The sequence below is a fragment of the Lampris incognitus genome, chromosome 17 (assembly GCF_029633865.1).
Source record: "Lampris incognitus isolate fLamInc1 chromosome 17, fLamInc1.hap2, whole genome shotgun sequence".
Classification (NCBI taxonomy): Eukaryota; Metazoa; Chordata; class Actinopteri; order Lampriformes; family Lampridae; genus Lampris; species Lampris incognitus.
In genome coordinates, this window is record NC_079227.1 from 275,001 (window position 1) to 288,093 (window position 13,093).

At 41.1% G+C, this 13,093-nt stretch overlaps 1 protein-coding gene across 1 annotated transcript in view; it reads right to left on the reverse strand.

The window, feature by feature from the left end:
- Window positions 1-10,568, reverse strand: part of LOC130127840 (5'(3')-deoxyribonucleotidase, mitochondrial-like) — a 13,816-nt gene extending 3,248 nt beyond the window's left edge. The window contains exons 1-4 of the mRNA XM_056297561.1: window positions 10,545-10,568; window positions 10,247-10,375; window positions 9,667-9,960; window positions 7,472-7,572 (exon numbers count right to left, since the gene is read on the reverse strand). Of these exons, the coding sequence (XP_056153536.1) occupies window positions 7,472-7,572; window positions 9,667-9,960; window positions 10,247-10,375; window positions 10,545-10,568 (548 nt within the window). The remainder of the gene's footprint in view (window positions 1-7,471; window positions 7,573-9,666; window positions 9,961-10,246; window positions 10,376-10,544) is intronic.
- Between the last annotated feature and the right edge of the window lie 2,525 nt (window positions 10,569-13,093).

Sequence of the window (13,093 nt, forward strand, 5' to 3'; positions counted from 1 at the left end):
AAGATGGTGTTTATCATTATATTGATGTTGGGTCTTCCTTCCTGAACTGCATGTAAGATGGTGTTTATCATTATATTGATGTTGGTCTTCCTTCCTGAACTGCATGTAAGATGTTGTTTATCATTATTCTGATGTTGGTCTTCCTTCCTGAACTGCATGTAAGATGTTGTTTATCATTATTCTGATGTTGGTCTTCCTTCCTGAACTGCATGTAAGATGGTGTTTATCCTTATTCTGATGTTGGTCTTCCTTCCTGAACTGCATGTAAGATGGTGTTTATCATTATTCTGATGTTGGTCTTCCTTCCTGAACTGCATGTAAGATGGTGTTTATCCTTATTCTGATGTTGGTCTTCCTTCCTGAACTGCATGTAAGATGGTGTTTATCATTATTCTGATGTTGGTCTTCCTTCCTGAACTGCATGTAAGATGGTGTTTATCATTATTCTGATGTTGGTCTTCCTTCCTGAACTGCATGTAAGATGGTGTTTATCCTTATTCTGATGTTGGTCTTCCTTCCTGAACTGCATGTAAGATGGTGTTTATCATTATCTGATGTTGGTCTTCCTTCCTGAACTGCATGTAAGATGGTGTTTATCATTATTCTGATGTTGGTCTTCCTTCCTGAACTGCATGTAAGATGGTGTTTATCATTATATTGATGTTGGGTCTTCCTTCCTGAACTGCATGTAAGATGGTGTTTATCATTATATTGATGTTGGTCTTCCTTCCTGAACTGCATGTAAGATGTTGTTTATCATTATTCTGATGTTGGTCTTCCTTCCTGAACTGCATGTAAGATGGTGTTTATCATTATTCTGATGTTGGTCTTCCTTCCTGAACTGCATGTAAGATGGTGTTTATCATTATTCTGATGTTGGTCTTCCTTCCTGAACTGCATGTAAGATGGTGTTTATCATTATTCTGATGTTGGTCTTCCTTCCTGAACTGCATGGACGATGGTGTTTATCATTATTCTGATGTTGGTCTTCCTTCCTGAACTGCATGTAAGATGGTGTTTATCATTATTCTGATGTTGGTCTTCCTTCCTGAACTGCATGTAAGATGGTGTTTATCATTATTCTGATGTTGGTCTTCCTTCCTGAACTGCATGGACGATGGTGTTTATCATTATTCTGATGTTGGTCTTCCTTCCTGAACTGCATGGACGATGGTGTTTATCATTATTCTGATGTTGGTCTTCCTTCCTGAACTGCATGTAAGATGGTGTTTATCATTATATTGATGTTGGTGTTCCTTCCTGAACTGCATGTAAGATGGTGTTTATCATTATTCTGATGTTGGTCTTCCTTCCTGAACTGCATGTAAGATGGTGTTTATCATTATTCTGATGTTGGTCTTCCTTCCTGAACTGCATGTAAGATGGTGTTTATCATTATATTGATGTTGGTCTTCCTTCCTGAACTGCATGTAAGATGGTGTTTATCATTATTCTGATGTTGGTCTTCCTTCCTGAACTGCATGTAAGATGGTGTTTATCATTATTCTGATGTTGGTCTTCCTTCCTGAACTGCATGTAAGATGGTGTTTATCATTATTCTGATGTTGGTCTTCCTTCCTGAACTGCATGTAAGATGGTGTTTATCATTATTCTGATGTTGGTCTTCCTTCCTGAACTGCATGGACGATGGTGTTTATCCTTATTCTGATGTTGGTCTTCCTTCCTGAACTGCATGTAAGATGGTGTTTATCATTATATTGATGTTGGTGTTCCTTCCTGAACTGCATGTAAGATGGTGTTTATCATTATTCTGATGTTGGTCTTCCTTCCTGAACTGCATGTAAGATGGTGTTTATCATTATTCTGATGTTGGTCTTCCTTCCTGAACTGCATGGACGATGGTGTTTATCATTATTCTGATGTTGGTCTTCCTTCCTGAACTGCATGTAAGATGGTGTTTACCATTATTCTGATGTTGGTCTTCCTTCCTGAACTGCATGTAAGATGGTGTTTATCATTATTCTGAGGTTGGTCTTCCTTCCTGAACTGCATGTAAGATGGTATTTATCATTTATTGATGTTGGGTCTTCCTTCCTGAACTGCATGTAAGATGGTGTTTATCATTATTCTGATGTTGGTCTTCCTTCCTGAACTGCATGTAAGATGGTGTTTATCATTATATTGATGTTGGTCTTCCTTCCTGAACTGCATGTAAGATGGTGTTTATCATTATATTGATGTTGGTCTTCCTTCCTGAACTGCATGTAAGATGGTGTTTATCATTATTCTGAGGTTGGTCTTCCTTCCTGAACTGCATGTAAGATGGTGTCTATCATTATTCTGATGTTGGTCTTCCTTCCTGAACTGCATGTAAGATGGTGTTTATCATTATTCTGATGTTGGTCTTCCTTCCTGAACTGCATGTAAGATGGTGTTTATCATTATATTGATGTTGGTCTTCCTTCCTGAACTGCATGTAAGATGGTGTTTATCATTATCTGATGTTGGTCTTCCTTCCTGAACTGCATGTAAGATGGTGTTTACCATTATTCTGATGTTGGTCTTCCTTCCTGAACTGCATGTAAGATGGTGTTTATCATTATATTGATGTTGGTCTTCCTTCCTGAACTGCATGTAAGATGGTGTCTATCATTATTCTGATGTTGGTCTTCCTTCCTGAACTGCATGTAAGATGGTGTTTATCATTATATTGATGTTGGTGTTCCTTCCTGAACTGCATGTAAGATGTTGTTTATCATTATTCTGATGTTGGTCTTCCTTCCTGAACTGCATGTAAGATGTTGTTTATCATTATTCTGATGTTGGTCTTCCTTCCTGAACTGCATGTAAGATGGTGTTTATCCTTATTCTGATGTTGGTCTTCCTTCCTGAACTGCATGTAAGATGGTGTTTATCATTATTCTGATGTTGGTCTTCCTTCCTGAACTGCATGTAAGATGGTGTTTATCATTATTCTGATGATGGTCTTCCTTCCTGAACTGCATGTAAGATGGTGTTTATCATTATTCTGATGTTGGTCTTCCTTCCTGAACTGCATGTAAGATGGTGTTTATCATTATTCTGATGTTGGTCTTCCTTCCTGAACTGCATGGACGATGGTGTTTATCATTATTCTGATGTTGGTCTTCCTTCCTGAACTGCATGTAAGATGGTGTTTATCATTATTCTGATGTTGGTCTTCCTTCCTGAACTGCATGTAAGATGTTGTTTATCATTATTCTGATGTTGGTCTTCCTTCCTGAACTGCATGTAAGATGGTGTTTATCCTTATTCTGATGTTGGTCTTCCTTCCTGAACTGCATGTAAGATGGTGTTTATCATTATTCTGATGTCGGTCTTCCTTCCTGAACTGCATGTAAGATGGTGTTTATCATTATTCTGATGTTGGTCTTCCTTCCTGAACTGCATGGACGATGGTGTTTATCATTATTCTGATGTTGGTGTTCCTTCCTGAACTGCATGTAAGATGTTGTTTATCATTATTCTGATGTTGGTCTTCCTTCCTGAACTGCATGTAAGATGTTGTTTATCATTATTCTGATGTTGGTCTTCCTTCCTGAACTGCATGTAAGATGGTGTTTATCCTTATTCTGATGTTGGTCTTCCTTCCTGAACTGCATGTAAGATGGTGTTTATCATTATTCTGATGTTGGTCTTCCTTCCTGAACTGCATGTAAGATGGTGTTTATCATTATTCTGATGTTGGTCTTCCTTCCTGAACTGCATGTAAGATGGTGTTTATCATTATTCTGATGTTGGTCTTCCTTCCTGAACTGCATGTAAGATGTTGTTTATCATTATTCTGATGTTGGTCTTCCTTCCTGAACTGCATGTAAGATGTTGTTTATCATTATTCTGATGTTGGTCTTCCTTCCTGAACTGCATGTAAGATGGTGTTTATCATTATATTGATGTTGGTCTTCCTTCCTGAACTGCATGTAAGATGGTGTTTATCATTATATTGATGTTGGTCTTCCTTCCTGAACTGCATGTAAGATGGTGTCTATCATTATTCTTATGTTGGTCTTCCTTCCTGAACTGCATGTAAGATGGTGTTTATCATTATTCTGATGTTGGTCTTCCTTCCTGAACTGCATGTAAGATGGTGTTTATCATTATTCTGATGTTGGTCTTCCTTCCTGAACTGCATGTAAGATGTTGTTTATCATTATTCTGATGTTGGTGTTCCTTCCTGAACTGCATGTAAGATGTTGTTTATCATTATTCTGATGTTGGTCTTCCTTCCTGAACTGCATGTAAGATGTTGTTTATCATTATTCTGATGTTGGTCATCCTTCCTGAACTGCATGTAAGATGGTGTTTATCATTATTCTGATGTTGGTCTTCCTTCCTTAACTGCATGTAAGATGGTGTTTATCATTATTCTGATGTTGGTCTTCCTTTCTGAACTGCATGGACGATGGTGTTTATCATTATTCTGATGTTGGTCTTCCTTCCTGAACTGCATGTAAGATGGTGTTTATCATTATATTGATGTTGGTCTTCCTTCCTGAACTGCATGTAAGATGGTGTTTATCATTATTCTGATGTTGGTCTTCCTTCCTGGACTGCATGTAAGATGGTGTTTATCATTATATTGATGTTGGTCTTCCTTCCTGAACTGCATGTAAGATGTTGTTTATCATTATTCTGATGTTGGTCTTCCTTCCTGAACTGCATGTAAGATGGTGTTTATCATTATTCTGAGGTTGGTCTTCCTTCCTGAACTGCATGTAAGATGTTGTTTATCATTATATTGATGTTGGTGTTCCTTCCTGAACTGCATGTAAGATGTTGTTTATCATTATTCTGATGTTGGTCTTCCTTCCTGAACTGCATGTAAGGATGAAATGTTATTGGCAGGTGGACTAAACCAGTAAGCAGACTTTTTTCTTTTCTTAGTTCTTAGAAATGCTTTGCACACCATTCACTCTTCACTCTTAGTGCAGATGACCAGAAGACGTCAAGAGCTTTAACACAGACAAACACATTGACTCTGTCCTACACGACATGTCCAGACCTTATTAATGTCCTGCTATCAAGCGCTTCAGTTGAGTCACAGAAGGTTGAATCAGTTTATATGGATACAATGTTTACTGACAGATATGTTTCATCATCATCTAAGTGACCTCTTTAGTCTCAACTGACTGCAGGTGTCCCACCCTTATAAACAATACATTGATTGCAGGTGTCCCCACCCTTATAAACAATACAGTGGCTGCAGGTGTCCCCACCCTTATAAACAATACAGTGGCTGCAGGTGTCCCCACCCTTATAAACAATACAGTACAACACAGGGCTAACACATCAGGCCAGGACTCCAGAGTCCACACCATGTACAGGCCAGTGGCCACTCTTTCAGGGATGAGGATTTGCACATCCTTGATAGGGAGGAATGCTGGTTTGAACGGGGAGTCAAAGAACCCATCAATGTGAAGAGGTAACGATCATCCCTGAACTGGGGGGGGGGGGTTGTAAACATTCATCTGTCACCATCTTACAATGCTGTGATTGCAGCTATTCCCCAAACCTTTGTGAATAGTACACATGGCCATTGTAACTCTACTAAATGGTCACACCCATATTTGCATATGGTTGGTTTGGGTTGTTATGTCACTGTGTTGTTTATAAGTGTGGGGACACCTGCAGTCAATGTATTGTTTATAAGGGTGGGGACAACTGCAGTCACTGTATTGTTTATCAGGGTGGGGACACCTGCAGTCACTGTATTGTTTATAAGAGTCGGGACACCTGCAATCACTATATTGTTTATCAGGGTGGGGACACCTGCAGTCACTGTATTGTTTATAAGGGTGGGGACACCTGCAATCACTATATTGTTTATCAGGGTGGGGACACCTGCAGTCACTGTATTGTTTATAAGAGTCGGGACACCTGCAATCACTATATTGTTTATCAGGGTGGGGACACCTGCAGTCACTGTATTGTTTATCAGGGTGGGGACACCTGCAGTCACTGTATTGTTTATAAGAGTCGGGACACCTGCAATCACTATATTGTTTATCAGGGTGGGGACACCTGCAGTCACTGTATTGTTTATAAGGGTGGGGACACCTGCAATCACTATATTGTTTACAAGGGTGGGGACACCAGCAATCACTGCGTTGTTTATAAGGGTGGGACACCTGCAGTCTCTGTATTGTTTATAAGGGTGGGTACACCTGCAGTCTCTGTATTGTTTATAAGGGTGGGGACACCTGCAGTCAGGTGAGACTGAAGAAGTCACTTAGATGATGATGAAACGTTTCTGTCAGTAAACGGTGTGTCCTGATGAACTGATTCACCTTCTGTGATGTTCTTATCTAGATTATTGAGCATCAACATGAGCTTGTCTATCAGATACTACACTACTCTTTGTCTTTTGCATTTCCCTCTTGGGTGATGTTGTCAAATCAAATATCACGACATTTGTGATATCATGGTTTTTGTGACCGACTACATGTATGAATAATGTGGTGATGTTCAGTGGACGAGTACTGGTTCTTTCATGAGAGATGTACTCAACAGAAGATGATAGTAGATGACCATGAGTAATGTGGACACGATGACAAGCAAGTAGAGACAGTCATGGTTCATGTCACCAGAACAGTGGAATGAATCCAGGGAACAGTCTGGCTGTAAAGTACTGCAGGCTGTCAGTCCAGAAAATAAGTCAGGCTGTACAGTACTGCAGCCTGTCAGTTTAGAAAACAGTCTGGCTGTACAGTACTGCAGCCTGTCAGAGCAGGGAATGACAAAATGTCAGATATATCACCGTGTTACCACAACGCACCTGGTCGCCCATCATCATCATGTTGATATTACATCAATTTATCGCCCAGCTCTAGTGGACATGAAGTGCTGACTAATCACAATCACAATCAGACATGCTCTGATCGCCATGTGCACTACATTCACTAGGATCTAGCTCAACATCATGTGCACTACATTCACTAGGACTCTAGCTCGACATCATGTGCATTACATTCACTAGGACTCTAGCTCGACATCATGTGCACTACATTCACTAGGATCTAGCTCAACATCATGTGCACTACATTCACTAGGACTCTAGCTCGACATCATGTGCATTACATTCACTAGGACTCTAGCTCGACATCATGTGCACTACATTCACTAGGACTCTAGCTCGACATCATGTGCATTACATTCACTAGGACTCTAGCTCGACATCATGTGCATTACATTCACTAGGACTCTACCTCGACATCATTCCCTACGACTCATGTTTTCTTACCTCGTATGAAGATCTTCAACTCGGTCAGGTCCAAACCAGAGAAGTTCTGTACATGTTTGTATGAATTTAGAGCTATATTTACTTACTTCTATCTTGAAGACTTGTACATGGTTTTAACGTGTCACATTTTATGGATTATTAGGGTACCACAACTTGTCTGGTGTTTGTCCATACCATTGTTTTTATGACATGCCAGTGACCCATGACTTGTCTGGGAGGACTCACACCTACTTGTCCATCTTGGCCATTTCCTTCACAGCTTCCACTCCTCCTGGCAAGGGTTCGAGCTCTATGAAGAAGTTCTTGGACTCCCATATGCTAATAGCCTTCTCCTAGAGTCAACACACACACACACACGCACACACACACACACACACACACACACACACACACACACACACACACACACACACACACACACATGCACGCGCATCTTATCAAAAGCAGTGTAATATGGTGGTGTGTTTGCTTTGGCGTGTGTCAGTGATATATGGTGTGTGTAGCAGAGGTTGGACATGTGATTCTGAATGACTGAAGGTGACCATTACAGGGCATAAAGAGGTGCACTGTATGAATCCACATACCCAGGACAGGTTTAGTTAAGCGCATCCACATACAGATGGCGCACAGCTGCACATGCTCACTGGGACGTGCATTAGCAGCATATGTAGCCAGCAGGGTCAACAAAGCACAGCCCACCACTGCACGTATATCATACATTATACTATAACATATGCACTATATTATATATACACTCACTGGCCACTTTATTAGGTACACCTTGCTAGTACCGGGTTGGACCCCCTTTTGCCTTCAGAACTGCCTTAATTCTTCGTGGCATAGATTCAACAAGGTACTGGAAACATTCCTCAGAGAGTTTGGTCCATATTGACATGATGGCATCACGCAGTTGCTGCAGATTTGTCGGCTGCACATCCATGATGCGAATCTCCCGGTCCACCACGTCCCAAAGGTGCTCTATTGGATTGAGATCTGATGACTGTGGAGGCCATTTGAGTACAGTGAACTCATTGTCATGTTCAAGAAACCAGTCTGAGATGATTCGAGCTTTATGACATGGCGCGTTATCCTGCTGGAAGTAGCCATCAGAAGATGGGAACACTGTGGTCATAAAGGGATGGACATGGTCAGCAACAATACTCAGGTAGGCTGTGGCGTTGAGACGATGCTCAATTGGTACTAAGGGGCCCAAAGTGTGCCAAGAAAATATCCCCCACACCATTACACCACCACCACCAGCCTGAACCGTTGATACAAGGCAGGATGGATCCATGCTTTCATGTTGTTGACGCCAAATTCTGACCCTACCATCCGAATGTCGCAGCAGAAATCGAGACTCATCAGACCAGGCAACGTTTTTCCAATCTTCTATTGTCCAATTTTGGTGAGCCTGTGCGAATTGTAGCCTCCGTTTCCTGTTCTTAGCTGACAGGAGTGGCACCCGGTGTGGTCTTCTGCTGCTGTAGCCCATCTGCCTCAAGGTTCAACGTGTTGTGCGTTCAGAGATGCTCTTCTGCATACCTCGGTTGTAATGAGTGGTTATTTGAGTTACTGTTGCCTTTCTGTCAGCTCGAACCAGTCTGGCCATTCTCCTCTGACCTCTGGCATCAACAAGGCATTTTCGCCCACAGAACTGCCGCTCACTGGATATTTTCTCTTTTTCGGACCATTCTCTGTAAACCCTAGAGATGGTTGTGCGTGAAAATCCCAGTAGATCAGCAGTTTCTGAAATACTCAGACCAGCCCGTCTGGCACCAACAACCATGCCACATTCAAAGTCACTTAAATCACCTTTCTTTCCCATTCTGATGCTCGGTTTGAACTGCAGCAGATCGTCTTGACCATGTCTACATGCCTAAATGCATTGAGTTGCTGCCATGTGATTGGCTGATTAGAAATTTGCGTTAACGAGCAGTTGGACAGGTGTGCCTAATAAAGTGGCCGGTGAGTGTATACTGTGTCATATATAGGCTACAGTCATATATATATATATATATATATATATATATATATATATATATATATATATATATATATATAATATCATATATGCTGTATCATGTATATCATATATACTATATCATATATACAGTCACACACACAAACACACACACATATAATATAATATATACTGTGTCCTATATAGTCATATATACTACATCATGTATACTGTATCATATATACTACATCATATATACTGCATCAAATATATCATATATACTGTATCTTATATACTATATCATATATATAGGATATATCATATATCATATACTATATCCTATATACAGTCACATATATCATATATACTATATCATGTATCCTGTATCTTATATACAGTATATATGATATAGTATATCATATATACTGTATCATGTATACAGTCAGGGTGCAGTCATGTCACTCACACACAAGTCACTCCTGAGGCGTCCATATTGCGTAGAGACCCAGAACCCCCTCCTGTCGTCCAGAGGGATGAAGGGCTCGTTCGGGTATCTGGCCCGGTATTTCTTCAGGAACCCCCCCTCGAAGTCGGCCAGGACCCCGTCCATGTCAACCAGGACCCGCAGTCTCGGACCCGGGCAGGAGATCGACATGTTTGCGGACACCCAGTGAAATGGAGCACGAAGTAACATTTTGTTCTTCCCGAGCAGGCGTGTTATCCCGGACACCGCAGACATCGTTGACCCTCGTGCACAGAACTGAAAGATGAACACTGAAAACCGTGATAGTTTAAACCGTGACAACACTATCGATGGTCCAGTCAATGGCCGAAGCGATCCAGCACCATAATGCTCAGCTGACACGAATGCATGTTTCTGCAGTCCACACGTTACTTCAGTGACAATCTGTGTTTAGTTGCATCTGAACTTTCCATTGCGGGACCCCCGCCTGCTGCAGCTCACACGCCAACACCGGGTCGCACTGCAACAAAGTAAACAAATACCCAGCGGGTAATCCGCGCGCGCTGTAATGCCGTGTCTTCACTTGTACTTCCTGCAGCATGCGCTGCAGCCAGCGCTGTGTTCTGTCGATGTTCTCCTCCCCTATCACACTGCAGATGTTCTCCTCCCCTACCACACTGCAGATGTTCTCCTCCCCTACCACACCACTGGGCTGGAAGCCACAGAACACAATGTACTAAACACCACGGGTACGGCCAACTGAGCCGTCGTCTGCGAAAACCCGCTCAAGCCAGCCGCCGCTTGGATTTTGATGCGCGTCTATTCGCACTGCTACGGTACGGCTGCCCGGAGAGGCCAAAAAGTTATCTCACGTTACATACCATTCTCCATGTCTGAACCGTCATCTACTCATAGATTTTCGTAATGCGTGTGTGTGTTAGTTAGTGTAGATAGTGGGACCGAAAACTAAAGCACTTAGGATCCTAATTCTTTTTGGAGGTGGTAGGTATTGTCTCAGAGAGTAAGGGAAAAATCCCAGAAAATTAAAATTATGCATAATTATGCATAAATATGCAAAATATGCATTTTTCTAAAAATGGCTAAAAACCACTTTTCTCGGCATTTCAGATGATTCTGAGCATCTTTGATTTTTTTCACCTACATAAAAAAAATTTCTGGGACTTAAATGTTTTGGCATTATAAAAAATATATGCATTTTTCAAAAAATGCACTTATGATCCTAATTTTTTTGGAGGTGGTAGGTATTGTTCCAGAGAGGACCAGAAAAATAGCAGAAAATTAAAATATAATTATGATAATTATGCATAATTATGCATTTTCTAAAAATGGCTAAAAACCACTTTTCTCGGCATTTCAGATGATTCTGAGCATTTGGGGGGAGGGAGTTGGTGTGGGGGGGTTTAGGGGCAGGGGGAAGGCGGTTAGCTGGCAGGATGAAGAGGAGGGAGATTTAGACGGGTGGATAACCAAACCGCTACATTGTAGCGGGGTTTTTCTAGTTTATTCTATATTATGTTTTTAGGACGATAGCTGAAATACCCAAATGAACCCTGTTCAAGACGACCTTGGAATTAATTTACTGTACAGGTTTTTGAGAAAATTAAAGGGAAAATTTCAGCTCAGATTACATTATTAGAACCACATTTTCCTCATATTTGCACAGTCATATTTTCTTTCTTTAGCAGGTTTGGTGAAAATGTTAATGGAATCCTGTTCAACATGATCCTAAATAAAACCATGAGAACTGTTATTTTACTGTACAGTTTTAGACAAAATCACATATTAAGCACTTTGGGTGTCTCGATAAAGTTCTATATAAATGTAAAAATTATTATTATTTCTTACACGTTTCCTGTTTTATATCCTGTAGAGCTGGGTCCAAACTATGGACCTAAGGCACTATAGGGCAGATGTCACTTGATTAACAGTACTCGTCGTAACATGTGGGCTGTTCTGAGTAGGGCGATCTTCTGGACTACATAGATTTTGATGTTGCCTGGGAAATTGTTGGTGAACTTTTCCATTCCCTTCTTCATGAGTCCTAGAGCTCCAATGACCACTGGTGGTGTTATTATTATCATTATTATTATTATTATTATACAAATTTCCTTTAACTTCATGCCACAATACAACATAATAACCAGGTCCATTCCTTGGGCCTAGGGTTAGAATGAGGTAGAAGTCTATTTATGGATAGTGCCTTTCTTAGGATATGAGATGTTCTAAGTAGTGTGATCTTCTGTAGTTCTTGTATTCTGATGTTACTCGGGATCCGTTAGGTGTATTTCTCCATCCCTTTTTTTTTACAAGTCCCAGGGCTCCTATCACTACTGGTATTGTTGTGGTTTTCATTCCCCACATTCGTTCAATCTCGATTTCAAGGTCTTTATATTTGGACAGTTTTCAGTTACTTTTACTGAGGTGTTCATTTCAGTCGGGATGGACATGTCGATGAGTATGCAGCTATTTTCTTTTTTGTTCTTGATGATGATGTCTGGTCTGTTGGCCTTTATCTCATGATCTGTCTGTACTGGCATGTCCCATAAGATGGTGATGCCGTCTTTTTCTGTTACTGTTTGGGGCTCGTGCTCGTACCGTTTGTCTTTTGTGTTGATGTTGAATTCTTTGCAGATGTTCCAGTGCAGGTATGTGGCGGCCTTGTTGTGTCTTTGTAGGTATTCAGTTCTGGCCAGCTCAGGGCACCCTGCCACCATATGGTCAATGGTTTCCTGGAATTGACCACATATCCTGCATGCTGGGTCTGTGCCATCTTTGAGGATCTTGCTGAGGTAGTAATTGGTCTTGATGGCCTGGTCTTGGGCAGTGATGATAAAGCCCTCTGTTTGGGATTTCAGCCCAGCTGTTTTGAGCCATTGGTTGGTCACATGTTGGTCTACATCTTTCTCACCTACTCTTATTGGGTATTGCCTGTGTATTTGTTTCCCTTCCCATTTTTGTTTAATTTGTTCTTGGGCGTGACACTTTGCTTTTTGTTGGACTTTTTGGGCGTGGATGGTTGGAGCTTCATTTTCAGGTTGCGGTGTTTCAGGGAGGTGGAGCTCTCTTCTGAGCATTGCGGCTTGGTTAGCTACGGAGTTCTTTTTGTTTTGTTTTTCATGCTCTCTAACAATCATGAGAAGCGGGTCATTTCTGGTGTTAAGGTAAGTATCTAGGCCTATTGTTGTTGTTTTGTAGGCAGTTTCCAGTTGGATTAGATCCCTGCCACCCTTGTTTCTGGGGAGGTACAATCTATCCACATCTGATTTTGGGTGGTGCATCCTCTCTAAGGTGAGTATTTTTCTTGTTTTTCTATCTAGTTTCCTGATCTCTTCTAGTTTCTAGTCGACGATGTTGAAGCTGTAAGTTACGATTGGTGTAGCCAGGGTGTTGATGGCTTCCATTCGGTTGG